At 35.6% G+C, this 17,399-nt stretch overlaps 1 protein-coding gene across 1 annotated transcript in view; it reads left to right on the top strand.

The window, feature by feature from the left end:
• LOC141343285 (glutamate receptor ionotropic, kainate 3-like) overlaps nt 1-17,399 on the top strand; it is a 161,723-nt gene that overhangs the window by 120,725 nt on the left and 23,599 nt on the right. The window contains exons 11-12 of the mRNA XM_073847879.1: nt 6,520-6,743; nt 13,972-14,090. Coding sequence (XP_073703980.1) covers nt 6,520-6,743; nt 13,972-14,090 — 343 coding nt within the window. The remainder of the gene's footprint in view (nt 1-6,519; nt 6,744-13,971; nt 14,091-17,399) is intronic.

Below are 17,399 nucleotides of genomic sequence, written 5' to 3'. Positions count from 1 at the left end.
ATATACATAAACATCCATATGCCCTATTCACAAGTCTTCATCCATAAATGCTCAAACAGCACAAGCATGAACATACATAGATGCACAAACAGCCACAACATCTCCACCTTACCACCCAATTTCATACTTATACTGCTGGAAAACCATCTGTTTATACCTTTTTTTGAACTGTATTATGTTTGGACATTGCTTTAACTCCACATTCAAACTGTTCCATAGCCTCACCCCACAAATTGATAAGCTGAAACCTCTTATAGTTGTTCTGTTTCTAAGCCTTTTGAAATTAAATTGTCCCCTTAAAGTATAATGCCCCTCTTTTAAATCAAATAATTGTTGAATATTCCCTGGAAGCTTATTACTTTTAACCTTATGCATTATTTGTAAAGTTTGATATTGTACAATGTCAGTAAATTTCAACATTTTTGACTGTAGAAAAAGTGAATGAGTATGATCCAGGTATCCAACCTTGTGAATGATTCGCACTGCTCTTTTTTGAAGAACAGTTAATGGGTACAGTGTGCTCTTATAATTATTGCCCCAGACTTCAACACAGTAGGTTAAATATGGTAATACTAGTGAACAGTAGAGAATGCGGAGTGAGTTATGATCAAGAAATGATTTTGCTTTATTAATTACTGAGATGCTCCTTGATACTTTATTTTGAAGATGTTTAATATGTGATTTCCAATTCATTTGATCATCAATAGTGACTCCAAGGAATTTTATTTCAGATACTCTCTCAATAACCACCCCGTCAATTGCTATATGTACCTTATCATTTCTATAATTTCCAAACAGCATAAATTTTGTCTTAGACAAGTTTAAAGACAATTTATTATAATCAAACCATGTTTTTAATTTGATCATTTCTTTCATAATGACCTCCTGCAATTGCCTTAAATCATTTCCTGAACAAAAAATATTAGTGTCATCAGCGAATAGAACTAATTTCAATATCTTAGATGCCTTACACATATCATTGATATATAAAATAAACAATTTTGGCCCCAGTACTGACCCCTGGGGGACCCCACAAGCAATGTCCAGACATGGAGAACAGCAATCCCCCAATTTCACAAACTGACGCCTCATATTTAGATAACTCTTGATCCAATCTAGTACTACTCCCCTGATGCCATACGACCGTTCTAATTTAAAAATTAATAGATCATGATCAATTGTGTCAAATGCTTTTTTTAAATCAATAAATAATCCTAGTGCAAAATGTTTCTTATCAATTGCATTTGTGATTTCCTCTACAAATTCAATTAATGCAAGAGATGTGGATCTATTTGAGCGAAAACCATATTGACTTTCAGCTAGTAGCTGGTGCTTTTCTAAAAATGCATCTAATCTGCTATTAAATAGTTTTTCTAGTATTTTTGAGAACTGTGGTAGTAAAGAAACTGGCCTATAGTTTGTGAAGTGGTGTTTGCTCCCGGTTTTAAACAGAGGTATAACTTTGGCTATTTTCATTGCATCTGGAAAGGTGCCAGTTTGAAAAGATAAATTACATATATAAGTTAGTGGTTTTAAAATTCCCATAATGACCTGTTTTATTAATGCCATATCAATTCCATTCCAATCAGTGGAGAATTTGTTTTTACATTGTTAACAATATCTAAAATTTCCATTTCCTCCACACCACACAAAAACATTGAGTTAGGAATTCTCTCCAACAGCTCCTCCATTTCCCTACCAGCTGCCCCAGGATCTGGGATTTTGTCAGCAAGACCAGGCCCCACACTGACAAAAAATTTGTTAAAGCTATTGGCAACATCTTCAGTATTATAGATTTCTTTACCATCATCAATAAAGTACTTGGGATAGTTGGTTGATGTATCACCATTTCTTATTAAACTGTTTAATGTTTTCCAAATTCCTTTAGTGTTATTTTTATTATCATTTAGTAATTTCTTATAATAATCCTTCTTATTTTTTCTTATAATACTAGTTAACTTATTCTTATAATTTTTATATCTGATTTCAGCTTCTTTTGTTTTCACACTTACAAATTCTCTGTAAAGAGTGTTTTTCTTTTTACAGGCATTTTGTAATCCCTTTGTGATCCATGGACAACCAGCATTATTTTTTTTATTCAACTCTCTTAATGGACAATTCTTATCATACAATGCACTAAACATTTCTAGGAAGGTCTCATAAGCACTATTAACGTCCCCAATTTCATAAATTACATCCCAACTCTGCCCAAGCAAATCATGATTAAATGAATTGATAGATTCTTCTGACCTTATTCTTTTGTATTGAGTTTGTTTGGACCAGTCTAATCTTTTTGTCAAGTAATTTCCACCAAATACCAGAAAGACTGGCAGGTGATCAGTAATATCTTTGATCAATAGCCCACTCACTGTTTTATTCTCAATATCATTAGTAAATGTATTGTCGATTAGTGTAGCTGAGTGGGATGTAATTCGGCTGGGTCTGGTGATTTTTGGAAATAGGCTCAAACTATATCGATGAAATCATCAATAGCTTTAACTTTGCAGGGATTTAACAGGTCAATGTTAAAATCTCCACAAATAAAAACAGCTTTAATACTTTTATTTGAAAACATGCCCTCTATCCACTGTGTAAAATCATAAATGTTAGTACCTGACGCTCTATAAACACAACTTATAATGACATTTCTACTTTTCTCCATGCACAGTTCGATTGATAAGCATTCAAGTAAGTTGTCAACCACAGTTGTCATATCATGTAGAACTTTGAATCTCAGAGTGTTATCCACATAAATCGCAACACCTCCACCGCCCTTATTTTGCCTTATTTTGCAAGTTGCTATCATGTTTCTAACACAATTAACAAGTTGTTAGCATTATTCTAGTATAATTAGCAGGTTACTAGCATTTCTAGCATGATTAGCAAGTTGCCAACATGTTTCTAGCATGATTAGCAAGTTACTACCATGTTGTTAACACGATTAGCTTTGTTATTAGCATATCGTTAGCATGATTAGCAAGTTAGTTTGAATGGATTAGAAATAGTACATAGAAGTCTCAAGGGATTCTGTGAATTTTGACAGTTGGAGTTTGAAAAGTCTTGGCTCATTTGAACATTCCGTCAATGTAGCCTAAGTCTATGGGATTTTTCCCAGTTTTGATCGTTATTTTTAGGAAAATCAGTTCAGTTAAAAGTCCGATCAGTTAATAAAGATATAGCAACAAACTTCAGAACAGTCTAAAGATCTGGGCTGAGTTTGGTTGTTGTAGAGTTAAAAGGACGAGTTGATAATTTTAGTCTCAGATAAGAAAGAATAATAATAAGTTTAAATATCATATCAGTAAGTTCTCTTTCTCAAGCCAAGTTAATAATAAAATAAAAATAATGCTGATGTTTATCTGCATTTTATTTAACCCTCCTGCATCGATTTAAAAAAAGGTACTCAGAGGTAATCAAATAATACAAATATTAATGTAAAAAAAAAAAAAAACATGCACTGCCATGATTCTTTTTACTAACATCACTCCTGATCATAACTACCATAATGCTAATGTTAAAAAAAATGACATTAAAAACTATTAGAAGCTTGTATTACCTTTTCTGTCCATATAAATGTCAGAAACTGCACCAAATTGCATATTTTTGCTCAGCTTGGGTTTCTGATTAAAACCGGTGTTTTTTCCCCTCCATATTTCACAATATGATACTTCATGAGGCATAAAGAATTAAATATATAATAATTTTAAAAAAGTATATGCACAGTTTTTAACCACTAAATTAGCTGGCAAAGTTGTCAACCAAGAAAGTATTGCTTCTAGCTTGGTGACCAGCATGCTAGTGTTTTCAGCAGGGATTTCCTTGCCCTGCAGGTGAGATCCATAGTCTTGAATGGTTACCGCGGATAGCTGAGAGAACAAAAGAAAAAACTGTGTCGGTAATCTAAATATTTAATGAGATTGCAGGTACCCAACCTGTAGACACACTGGAGCTTTCGTTCTTTGTTTTCCCTCTTTTCCCCTTGTTAGCCACATGCTGTACTATATTTTTAGGCACTCAGGTCTGTCAATCAGAACAGTGGCTCTTTTCAGAACCACTGTCCAAAAGAACAAGACCAAAGCCCAGGCTGCAAGAAAGACAGAGCAATACAAAGAAAGGCAGTACAATTCACCCTCCAACCACCAGGACAGGTCACAGCAATGAAATGTCACAGAAAGCCAAGTAAATGTAACAGCGGTCTTGTTGTAGGAGGAAGAAAGGACATCACGTTGTGATGAAAATGCTTCAGTCCATGATGGTTGAATTGCAGTATTTTGTAAAGACCAGAGTCTGAACCCCTTCGCGAGTTTCATCATGTTAGGGGGAAGGACGCAGTGAAGCGTGCACCAAGCAGCTGGTTTCATTAACCTCCTGTCCAACCCTGGAGAGAAGGAAGCAGGGTAAGGCGATGTAAATGGTGACCTTCTAAATATGCAGCCAGATATCAGCGAGTGAACGCCTCCCTGCTCTTGCGATTCACAGAGAGGGAGGGAATGTAATAGCAGACAGCAAGGAAACTAGGCCACTTGTTTCAACAGTTGAGTCACCTTGGCAATTCTGACTTTGAGCCTCTGGGGTGTGAATTTGCCCGTGTTACGGAGTGTGATAGGATGGTTTGTGTGCTGTCATATCTATACTTCTCACATGAGAGACGTTTTTATATAATTTCTGGTAACAATTATATTATTATGATCTATGTGTTACAATTGCTCTGTTTTGTCAGCCTGTGATTGCTCCAACATCAGTACAGAGCCTACTGTAGATACCTCCATTAAAAAGGAACAATGGATTTTCAAACAATGGGCTTCATCTATTTTAATAGTTATTGTGTTTTTTTTTTTTTTTTTTTTTTTCATACAATCATCATGTTCAATTTGCAGTAGTTGGCTAATTTAGTGATTGTGTGCTTTGCCTTTTGAAGCACGCCAACTGTGCGAATTTAAAACTGAAATGTCTCCATTTACTTTCTTAATACACATTCTGAGTCTTACTGTGTTTCATATATTATTGGAAATCCACATTATCGGGACAAAAAAAAAAAGTTATTTTTGTTGTGTTTTACTGTGCATGCTATATATGCATATACAGTATCTCGCAAAAGTGAGTACACCCCTCACATTTTAGCAACCATTTTAGTATATCTACTCAAGGGACAATTCTATAGAAATTAAACTTGGATATATTTTAGAGTAGTTAATGTGCAGCTTGTATAGCAATAAAGATGTACTGTCCTCTGAAAATAAATCAACATACAGCCATTATTGTCAAAATAGCTGGCAACAAAAGTGAGTACACACTAAGTGATAACTGTATGTTGTTTAACCATGCAAAGCCACATGTCCTATTCACCATGTTTATGTTTTTGTCTGCTTGACAGAACCATACAAACTTGTGTATCTTGTATTACAGCAGTTACAATGTGGTGCTTTGAGTACAAATCTCTCATACTGACCACTAGATGTTCAACATGGCACCTCATGGCACATAAATCTCTGAGGATTTGAGAATTAGAATCGTTGCTCTCCACAAAGATGGCCAAGGGTATTAGAGGTTCAGTAACACCCTGAAACCTAATTACACTACAGTGGTCAGGGTCATACAGAGGTTTTCCAAGATGGGTTCCATTCGCAATGGTCGATCAACGAAGTTGAGCACTCGTTCTGTGTGTCAGGTGCAGAACCTGGCTTCAAAAAACAGACGCATGAGTGCTGCCAGCATTGCTTTAAAGGTTGCAGAAGTAGAAGGTCAGCTGCTCAGTGCTCAGACCATAGCTGGCTCACAAGAAAGCCCACAAACAGTTTGCTGAAGACAACCTGTCCAAGAGCATGAATTACTGGAACCATGTCTTGTGGTCTGATAAGACTAAGATAAACTTATTTGGCTCAGATGGTGTCCAGCATGTGTGGCGATGCCCTGGTGAGGAGTACCAAGAAAATCGCAGTGCTGGGTAGTAACTGATTACATGTAATCTGGTTTGCGTAATCAGATTCCATAAATGAAGTACTTGCAGTTAGATTATATTATGTTTTATTATTATTTTTTTAAGGATTACATGATTAAATATTATTAACACTGTGGCAGAAAATTATTCATAGAGTACTTTATTGATTCTCCCCAATTATTATTATCTTCTTGTTCTCTCTCTGTCTCTTTCAAAAGTCTAAAGTAATCTAAAAGTAATCAAAAGCAATCATACTACAGTATCTAATGTGTAATCCAGATTATGTTACTGCTTGGAGCAATGTAATATTGTTTGGGAGAAGTCTTACCACAGGCACATTTTTCTGTGATCATGGGTTGATGATACAATTTCTAATGGAGAGTCAGGTCCTGCCTAACATGTTATTGTTATTGTTAAATATCATGTTTAATTTAAAAAGCACATTGCATTAGGAAAGTAAAATATGTTGCCAGTTTGGTTCCATGTTGATTTTTGATTTTCAGAGAATAGTATTGACTAGACTGTCTCTGTTCACTTTCTGAACACTTCTTCGATCCTAATTTTTGCTTCCTGTCCTCCAGAGAGCTGACCTTGCTGTGGCTCCTCTCACAATCACCTTTATGCGGGAGAAAGCTATCGACTTCTCCAAACCTTTCTTGAACACTGGCATTAGTATCCTGTACCGCAGACCCAACAGCACCAACTCTGGATTCTTCTCCTTCCTGAACCCCATGACCCCTGATATCTGGGTCTACATCCTGTTGGCCTACCTTGGAGTCAGCTGTGTACTCTTCGTTATCGCCAGGTGAGCGACAACCAATTGTTCCTGTGGCCTTGTTACCTAGGACTATTAACCTTCATGGTACCTTCCTATATGTGCTGTGAATTCACTCAGTAAAGCATCAAAGGGCAAACAGTAATGTGTTATTAGTGGTGTTTGCTAAAGCTAGGGGACCAAACTGTACCCATAGGGACTAGAAAATCAAAGGGACTTGATGGTGACATTTTTTTTGGCCATTAAAAAAACTCTTAACAACTACCCAGAATGCTGTAGCAACTGCATAGCATATATGCACATAACAAACATCTTAAGAATTGCATTGCATCATAATAACAACCGAAAACAGCATTCTTATAATGGCAGCAAGTTTCACACAGATAAACATCACACACATTTTCATCAGGAAATGCAAAAACCCATTTTTTTAATGACCCAAAGTCCAAGTGGTCATCTTCATGCCTTTAAAAGTCATTGCTAAAAATGGCCTGAGAAACCTGAGAAAAGCTGTAGCATCAATTGTTTGCACATGGCTCTTGGTTTAATATTTTGTTATTGAGATTCATACATCTGTAAATGTAGTTTGTACACATTTTTCACTATACAAAATATTAAAATATTGACCATTTGCATATAGATAATACACATACACAATGCATTCTCACTCAGATACTGATGCAATACCAATACCAAAAGCACCTTGTAGTATGTTTACTGACATACTTAACATCAGTATTTTTATTTGCATAATTTCTTAAATTATCTTAATGGTTTAGGTAAGACAGATAACCACTTCTTAACATTATTAACAATGTAACAAGCAGATAAAAGTGCAGTAAAAAAATAATTTATTCCACAAAATCACAAAAAGGACAAATAGCGTTCCTGTGATTCATGTTGCATACTACATTCTTCAAAACCATAGTATTTTAGGTCTGTCATGAAGCAATTTCTCCAAAGACCTGGAATGTAGCTTAAATAGTTTGGAATACTTCTTTAATTCTATATATTGGAAAGCTTTTTTGTAATGAATTATTGTGACTTTTCTTTGCTTCTTACATTAAATTATGTCAAAATTCATTTATTCTGACTTTTAAAATTCAAACTGAAAATCAAACCCCAATGTATCATTAGGGCGCCCAAAATTCTACCTTAACATATAATTTTATCGTAGTTAAATGCCCTTAACATTTACTCACTGAAAGCAGTTAGCTTACTGTTTGCATTGGTGAGATGGGATGCATTTGGTGTACTGTATGCATAGTGACATGCAGACAAGATGCAGTATTGGACATTGTAGGAGTGAAAACGGGTTGCCACTGATGAAATTGAGATGAAAACATCGCACAATTTGTTATCCATTCAATCATGTAAAGCCTGTTTTCCAGGTTTTAACACTCTGCTTGAGGGTCCTTTGAGTGGCATTGGCATTATTTGTAGGAGTGTTTTAATCAGAAATGTGTGTAGCACCTCTCACTGAAGCGGCTTTCAGAGTGACCATTAATGAAGAGTACAGGCACTAGAGACTTTACAGAAGTCAGACTCGGTTTACATAATAGGACATCCTCAGACCTCAGCCATTTGATGAAACTGCACCACAACTCAAACTGAAAGACTTCAGGTCTCATGAAAAACAGCGTCAGGTGTCAAATCTCGTACAATCAGGCATTAGACAAATTGCTAAATGATTATTGTGAAATTAAGGACAACTTAATCTGTTCTGATGTGGTATTTATTTAATTACCAGGGGACAAATGGATTTTGGAGTTGGAAGAATGCATTTTGCCCTATGCTAATTGTAAGACACATCTGACATTGTACCCCCCATTTGATGAAATGTTATTGCACCTCAGACTAAAAGGATTCAGGCCTCGAATGAGCAGTCGAATGAGGAATCACTCATCGCAACACTGCTCTTGCCTGGAAATATATGTTTGAAGTACAAAAGAATGGGCAAGAAGTACAAACGGAAACCTTATCTCTCGTGCACCAGTAAGTGTGAAATAATGGACGTTTTTTCCACCATCTTACTGGTTTTATCTTTTAAATGACCACAACATATCCAGGTTTCAATTTTCCAGAAGTTAGAGCTTCATGTAGTTTAGTACATGAAAACCAAAGAAGAAGATGCATGAGGTTATTTTTAATTGCAACCACAGACTATCAAGAATGCTGACATTCCTGTCTGTGGAAAAAAAAAACACAATTTGAGTCAGCATAATTTGTTACCCTGCTGCCTTAAAATTTTAAGTTGAATCAATTCAAATATCTAAGTTGTCACTTAGTACAACCTAGCTTTTTTAAGTTGAATGAACTTTATTATTATTATTATTATTATTATTATTATTATTAGTTTTTTTGTTTGTTTGTTTTTTGTTTAAGTGTACTCGAATAAGAGATAATAAATAGCCAGGTTACATGATACTTGTGGAATACAGTGTTGGGTGTAATGCATTAGTAAGTAATTAATTATTGAAATTTAATTACTATTCACTTGAAAAGTAAAGCTAGGGTTACTTCTGAAGTAATTGCACTAAATACTCTATAGACTAAAGGACAATTCTAATTAAAACAATAGTGGATTTAACATCAACATTTATAACGTTAAAATGTGTGTTTTTAGCTTAGCTTTCTCTTTTTAAATGCCTTAGTCAGTTCAATAATAATTTGTGCAATGTTCTATTATTAATTTAAAATAATTAAAAGAGCAGTTTAATGTCTATCCTGCATTTGTTTAACTGGTTGAGGATGATATGGGATTTAGAAAGTATAGCAATAAGTACTGCAACATGTTTTAGTTAGAGAGTAATTAGCACAGCAATCTAATTACTGTCAGGATTATGTCTTGTTCTGTTCTGTTCTCCTAGTGTTTTTCCCCCTCTGTTTCCAGTACTTTTGGTTTGTCCCATTTGCTCCCCCTTTTGGTTTAGTGTTTTTGGTTCCTTCCATGCCCATATTTGTATTTCCCCCTCGTCATCTTGTTAGCTTGTTTGTGACCACGCCTTGTTTTTCAGTGTATTTAAGAGTCTGTGTTTGCACACCCCGTTTGTCGGTCAATGATATTGTTACTTCCGTTTGTTTTGTTACATGTGCTCATTTCCTGCTCCCGGTTTTGTTTATTTGTTCATTTTGCAGTGTTTTATTTAATAAACTTCAATTATTCAGTTACTCCGGTTCTCCTCGTCCATCTCCACTTCTCAACCAGCCTGACTGTGACAATTACACTGTTAAAGATGTAGTTAGTAGCTAGTAATTAATTACTTTTGTAGAATAACTTACACTGCTCACATAGAAGATGGAAAGATAAGGGATGCACTGAAAAAAAATGTAGGATTTACTTATTTACTTAAAAAAATCATAACAATTTGCACATTTTACTGCTACTGTACAATCTACTTACTGTTGAACTTTCATAAAGAAATTAAATAAATGTTACATATAGAATTTTACATATAGAATTAAGTCAAATCTACTTACCTAAGTTGTCAATTTAACAAAGAATAGCAATGCTTAGCAATACTTTAATTTTACTTAATATAGCACCTAATCAAACCTAATCAAAGTGTTTGTTACTTAGAAACATCTAAGTAAATTATACAACAGATATCATATAGGCACCATATCTACATAACTAGTAATGTTATGTAGATATTGTGCCTATATGATATCTGATAATGTTATAATAATGTTATGATATCTAGTAATGTTATGTAGATATTACATCGGAACACAGAGACTTCAAATAGTGATGATGTGTCATTGTGAGTAGAAAATGAAGTCCAGATGTAACAATAACAAGTTACTAAATCTAGCAACAAAAGATAAAACTGTGTAAATACCTTATTAATTATCCATGCTCCAGTGCATGATGTTTATATTTACGCTTTATCTACTACAAGTTAGAATTGAGTACCAATATAGAATGTACTTTGTTTGAAAAAAAGAGATGGCCTGCCCCATTGGTCACATCATTGGTTGAGTCAGCATTGCTATGTGGCTGGTTTGGCTGTTTAAACAAACTGAGCAGTGTTTTGTACTCATCAGGCAAATCAGCCTGAAAAAAAAGGCATATTTATTAATGTATCTGTATAAGAAGAATATGAGATATAATTTAGTTTTAAAAATACACAGCTTTTTCATAAAGACAGTGAATGAGTAATACACATGCATGTATTATAAGACATACAGACTCTTTCTTTTTTTCCCAGGCAGTAAGTGAAAACATGCACATCGACAAATACAATCCTACAAAGTGTCTTCTGTGAGTTTGCAGCTATGGTGCTTGTGCTCTGCTAACAAGTCCCTTGGCAATACCTGTGTCTCTCATCTTTTCAAGCATCTGCTTTGAGATGTTCCTTGTACTGTAGATGTTAAAGGACAGGTGTTATAAGGGAAATTACAGACATCTGCAGTTGCTGGGAGTGTCCAGAGTTAATTACATTATAGTTTAACAAGTTGTTGAAAAGAGCCAAGATGTGCACTCTTGTCACAGTTAACGACTACTTGCCTTGATTTCAACAAAATACTCAGAAGTGGCCAATATGTAAGACATTTCCCTGGGGTTATAAACGCCTTTGGCATGATTGTAAAGTCTAGTCTAAAGTAAAGTGCCACTCTTAAACTAAGAGTTCATAATTAGAAGTCAGAAGTCACTTTGTGCTAGTAACATAAGAGAGTTTATTAGCACATTCCACTATATGAAACTTTTTTACCATGCATTAAAGGGATAGTTCACCCAAAAATGAAAATTTGATGTTTATCTGCTTACCCCCAATGCATCCAAGATGTAGGTGACTTTGTTTCCTCAGAAAAACACAAACGAAGATTTTTAATGAAAACCGGTGCAGTCTGCCAGCCTTATCATGGCAGTGGATGGGCACCAAACCTTTAAAAGTAAACAAAAACATGCACAGACAAATCCAAATTACACCCTGCGGCTCGTGATGATACATGGATGTCTTAAGACACAAAACGATCGGTTTTTGCGAGAAACTGAACAGTATTTATATCATTTTTTACCTTTGATACACAGCCACGTCCATCTGTCCTGAGCACGAGTTTGTCATCAGTCACGTCACATGTGCACGCGCTCTGTCGTAGAATACGCAAACGCCGGAAGCGATCTGTCGCATGTATACGACACTCATTGTTTACACAGTGCACAGAGATTGTGGGTATAGCGGCTATTCAAAATGGTAATTACTTGCGCTTATCCTGATTGTTCAAACCGATTTAAAGCTAAAAGATTACGTTTGCTTGCGCAAAAAAATCATCCGGGACTTTTCACTGATTTCCCCTTACGGCGTTTGCGTATTCTACGCTAGAGCGTGTGCACATGTGACGTGACTGATGCCATACTCATGCTCAGGACAGATGGACGTGGCTGTGTATCAAAGGTAAAAAATGATATAAATACTGTTCAGTTTCTCGCAAAAACCGATCGTTTCGTGTCTTAAGACATCAATGTATCATCACGAGCCGCAGGGTGTAATTTGGATTTGTCTGTGCATGTTTTTGTTTACTTTTAAAGGTTTGGTGCCCATCCTCTGCCATGATAAGGCTGGCAGACTGCACCGGTTTTCATTAAAAATCTTCGTTTGTGTTTTTCTGAGGAAACAAATTGACCTACATCTTGGATGCATTGGGGGTAAGCAGATAAACATCAAATTTTCATTTTTGGGTGAACTATCCCTTTAATGACCACCATTGTGAAAGAAAAAAAAAAAAAAAAACAGTGTACGTAATTGAACTGACTGTACCATTGTAGTGTACTTCAAATCTAGTATAGGTTCACACTGGCATTTTTAACAGTGAGGCATAGTGATACGCTCACAACCTGATTGGTAGGGTTAGAGGATGTATATTTCATGACAGAAATCACCGAACACTCCAAACAGAAGAAAAAGGTGCATTGGAACCACACCAGAGTTTGCTTGGAAGTGGACAGAGAACCATATTTTTAGAGGACTTAGTCCGCTTGCATGTTTATGATTTTATTTTCACCACCTGTGAACTCACAAAAAGCTCATAAAAGTCACTTTACCTCCTCATTACACCACATTTGCCCATTGCTCGTTGTGTTTTAGATACACCGATTGTTCTCTGCGTGAAATCATGTCGCATAGCATCGCATCTTGTCATTACTTCCTCTTTTTGGTTCGTTTAGAAGTATTTGGTCCTTGTTGCATTCATGTTTCATTCGAACCACACCAGAGTTAGTTTGGAAGTAGACCGAGATCCATTTTTTTGCAGTCTCGGTCCACTTGTTTGGTGCGCACCAGGGTTTGGATGGCCAGAGTTCATTTTAGCCAGAGTTCATTTTAATCGAACCAAATGTGACAAGTGTGAACACACCCATAGTTTAGTTTATCACTTTAACCATATTTCAAAGACAATGGAAGAAATTATGACATTACATAGAAAGATATACTTAAAGGAGTAGTTCACTCTCAGAACAAGAATTTACAGATAATGTACACACCTCTTGTCATCCAAAATGTTTATGTCTTTCTTTCTTCAGCCGTAAAGAAATGGTGTTTTTTAAGGAAAACATTTCAGGATTTCTCTCCATATAATGGATTTATATACTTTTTAATCTCAAACGCTCATCTTGCCGTGCTCTTTTTTTTTTTTTTTTTTTTAGAAAATAACCCATAATTTTGCTAGATAAGACCCTTTTTTCATTGGCTGTTATCGTTTAGACTAGAGCCCTTTGAAGTTGCATTTTGGAAGTTCAAACTCAGGGGCACCATAGAAGTCCATTATATGGAGATAAATCCTGAAATGTTTTACTCGAAAAGTATTATTTCCTTACGACTAAAGAAAGAAAGACCTGAACATCTTGGATGACCATAGGGTGAGTACATTGTCTGTACATTTTTGTTCTGAAAGTGAACTACTCCTACTTAAGTTGGTCAAAAAAACAACAACATATGTACTCCTTTTCATTTTTATTAAAAAAAATGTTCTGTTAAACGGTTTTTGCACAATGTTTGGGTGGTTGCTAAAGTGTTCTGAGCTATTTTTAGCACATTGCTATACAAGTTACTAGGCTGCCGCTCAATAGTTGCAGGGATGTAGTTGCAGTAGTTCTAGTATGAATCAGAAGAGCCCTTATGATATTATGGTCTCTAGTGGTTAAACTTTCAGAGAACCATTATTTTTGCAGTTCTGTTTGGTGTCATTGGTAGTGCAAACCACTTCATCTTTAAATGTAGAGGTCAATTTTGAGAACTGTCTCTGGTTCTTGCTACAGGTTCAGCCCGTACGAGTGGTACGATGCCCATCCGTGTAACCCAGGCTCCGATGTGGTAGAAAACAACTTTACACTTCTCAACAGCTTCTGGTTTGGCGTGGGCTCCCTCATGCAGCAAGGTACAGTGCTTCTTTTGCAAACTCAACGCACTTTCCAAAGACGGCAAACAAGCCAAAAAACCTGACAACAGTGTGATATGACTGTCTTCCACCCTTTACCTGTCAAAACCATGTTGAGTTCAGACTTTTCTGACAGGAGGAGGAAGTAGTCATCTTGCTTGTCAGTGAGGCGGAGATGAGGGGTGTCAAACATCTGTCATACACACTGGCAGGTTAGAGGGATAACAGCAGCGATTGTTTCCTGACACTCAGCTGCCATCAGAGACCTTCACGATTGTGAGTTTGAGGTTGGGATGAAAGTCAACAGAAGACTGTCTCTATCGTAGCGAATGCACAGTGAGGCGTCTCTTTGGTTCATCTCAGTTTGGCCAGATGTCCCGCCCTCTATTTTTTTTTTCATTGCTTGTCTCAATACGTGTTTCTTTCATTCAGCGTAGCTGGCATGCCGCGTCAGAGTGACACTGGAATAGGCTCGTTTGAGATGTCAGTGACTTTGCTTTGAATGTAGATGAGAGGTAGTTACTATCGCGGAGGAGACAGAAAAAGCAGTTAAATCAGGCAAAACCCACGTCTTAGAACGGAACAGCAATCTACCACCGCAAAAGCATATGTCTGGACTCTGAACACTGCAGTTAGTATAACTTGGACAGCATTTTCAACCAACTGCCAGTTATTCTGTGCAGAATTTACTAATTTCAAACAGTCCTAATTTTAATACATAATACAGTAGCAATTATTGGATCATTTTTTATTTTGCACACAAAGAAATATATAAAGTGCTGCTTTGATACAGATTCAGTAAGTAAGTGAATCATTACACTGTGTGCTAACCAGACGCCGTGATATGCTATAAAAGCCGTCTTTTCCGTGTTAATCAGAGGTTTTGATATATATGTTGAGCAAATTGTGTTCTGTTTTAGAAACAGCTGGAGCAACATCATATAAACCATATCAGTGATAAATCCAGGTACTGATTATGTGTATTATTTAATGTTAAAAGGCTCTATTGTGAATTTAAATATAATTTTGTGTGACTGAAGGAAATAATAGATTATTTAAATGAAACAAAAGTTAAAACTGTAATAAACCAGCAAATGTATTCCATGACATAGATTGTATTAGTCATTCTGTATTTTTGTAACACTTTATTTTAGTACTTATTTGCTTATTAGCATGCATATTACTAGCATATTGGATGTTTATTAGTACTTATAAAGCAGATATTAATGCCTTATTTCCAACCTAGGCTCACTGGAAATCATGCATTTATATACATTTCTGCAAAACTGAAAAAAACTTACCTAAATGTATGAATCACTGCAGTTTCCAGCTGAACAGCGGAAGCAGTAAAACTCCATCAACTTTTATTCCTTTTCACAAAAAGTATGATTTACAGGTACAAAGTTTTACGTAATAATGCCTAATTTTTACACAATTATTTGCAGAATATTATGTTATAACTTTAAAACAATTTTAACATCCTGTGCGACTTTGAGGTCCGACGCGAAAGTGCCCTTACAATTTTTGACTGATTTTGTTGTGGATGTTGTAGACAGACAAACTGCTTGTTACTGGAATTCTATCACATTGTGTCCATGTTCTAAATAGATTATTGGTTGCAAATTCTCAGTATTAAATAGCTATTAACTATGACTTTGTCTCAATAAACTCTTAAAATGTTCTGCTTATTAATAGCTAGTAAGGCAGGTCAACCCAAATCTCATTTGTGCAAAATCATATACATTTTACGAGGTGGTAAATTCGTAGGAATTCGTATGAAGAACCACATCTAACCCTGCCCCTAAATTTAACCATCGAAGAAATCGCACGAGCGAAATACGTACGTATTGGCCGTGAGATAGCATTGAATAGGTTACATTTTAAGTTTAAGTATTAGGTCTAAAATATGGTAATGCAGAATAAGGCATTAACACATGCTTTATAAGTACTAATAAACAGCCAATATGCTACTATGCATGCTAATTAATAGAGTTGCATTCATTCAATTGCAATTTTGAGTGAAAATTGTTTCAGCATTTTTTTCTTCCCCCAGTGTGTGTGTTCACAAATTAGACTACATTGCTTGCACTCTGTTTGTTGTTGCAAGGAAGGACAAGACAATGCAAAGACTTAGTTGTGGCATTCAGTTTTTCTCTCTCATTACTCTTCTAAAATGCTTGCATCATCTTGCAGTGGCTCTATAGATTCAGTAATGACACATCACCACTTAATAGTGATGTGGGAAACGTAGTTAAGTATTTCAGGATGTTGTTCGATGTGCAACAAAAGTGCAAACTTTCAACAATCATTAACAAAACTAAAATCATTTGGTTCCAGTATTTTAGTCTTTTAATGGAACCGGCTTTGAATAAGAATCAATTTCCAGCCTTAATCTGAGTTTTTATCTCAACACAACACCAAAGTAAATGACACTCTCTCTCAAATATTATTTCCTCTAATACCATTTTAAATATTTTCTTTGGCTCTGTGCTGAGGCGCCACCTCACAGAATTAGATGGAGGAAGCTATTAAAGACACGCAGGGGTTGGAGCTGTTTTCACACCCCTCACAGGCACACATTAGCAAATGATACCCTCAAAACCAAACGGCATAATAAAGCAGGCCAGGGAGTAATGAAATGTTTTACCTCATGTAAGGAGACAAATAGAAAAGACTCTTCCTGTGCCCACGGTGAATCTTCGCTCGCAGGGAGCGCAAATCTGCCGCACATTTCATTACGCATGAAATCTCCACTGATATGCATGTGATAACTGTCAATTTGAAACAGTCTACTGAAACTAGCAACCATGGAGTATGTATTGGTAGGATGGTGTTAGATGTTCGCTCTTGACTTTAAAGTTGTCTATTTTGTTAGTCTGTTTACGTATTCCAGTTGCATGAATGATTGATAATGATTTATGGTTCAACAGCAATTTCAAGTTTGAGTGCTGTGAAGCATCAACTAGTGTTTGTATTTATTTATTTATTTACAGCAAGTACCTATAACATAAAACTATTCCAAAAACAATTGGTATAACTGTAATATTATTTAACTTGTTTGAAAGACACTGCTAATTCTTCTTATCTTTCAAAGTAGCTTTTTTCCCCCTATACGGGCACCTTTTAGGTAGCAACGAGATTACATGAAAAGCCAGTTTAGACTTCTGCTGAACTAAACTTAAGACTATATTAACATTTCTGAGAAAAAAAAAAAAAAAAACACTTCTTATGGTCTGCTATACACTTATTTGAAAACCAAATTTATTATAGATTTATTATTATAGATTTATTATTTATTTATTATAGATT

Source organism: Garra rufa, chromosome 9 (assembly GCF_049309525.1).
Source record: "Garra rufa chromosome 9, GarRuf1.0, whole genome shotgun sequence".
Lineage (NCBI taxonomy): Eukaryota > Metazoa > Chordata > Actinopteri > Cypriniformes > Cyprinidae > Garra > Garra rufa.
Note: the sequence above shows the minus strand (reverse complement) of the source record. Positions and strands in the feature narration are given on the sequence as shown.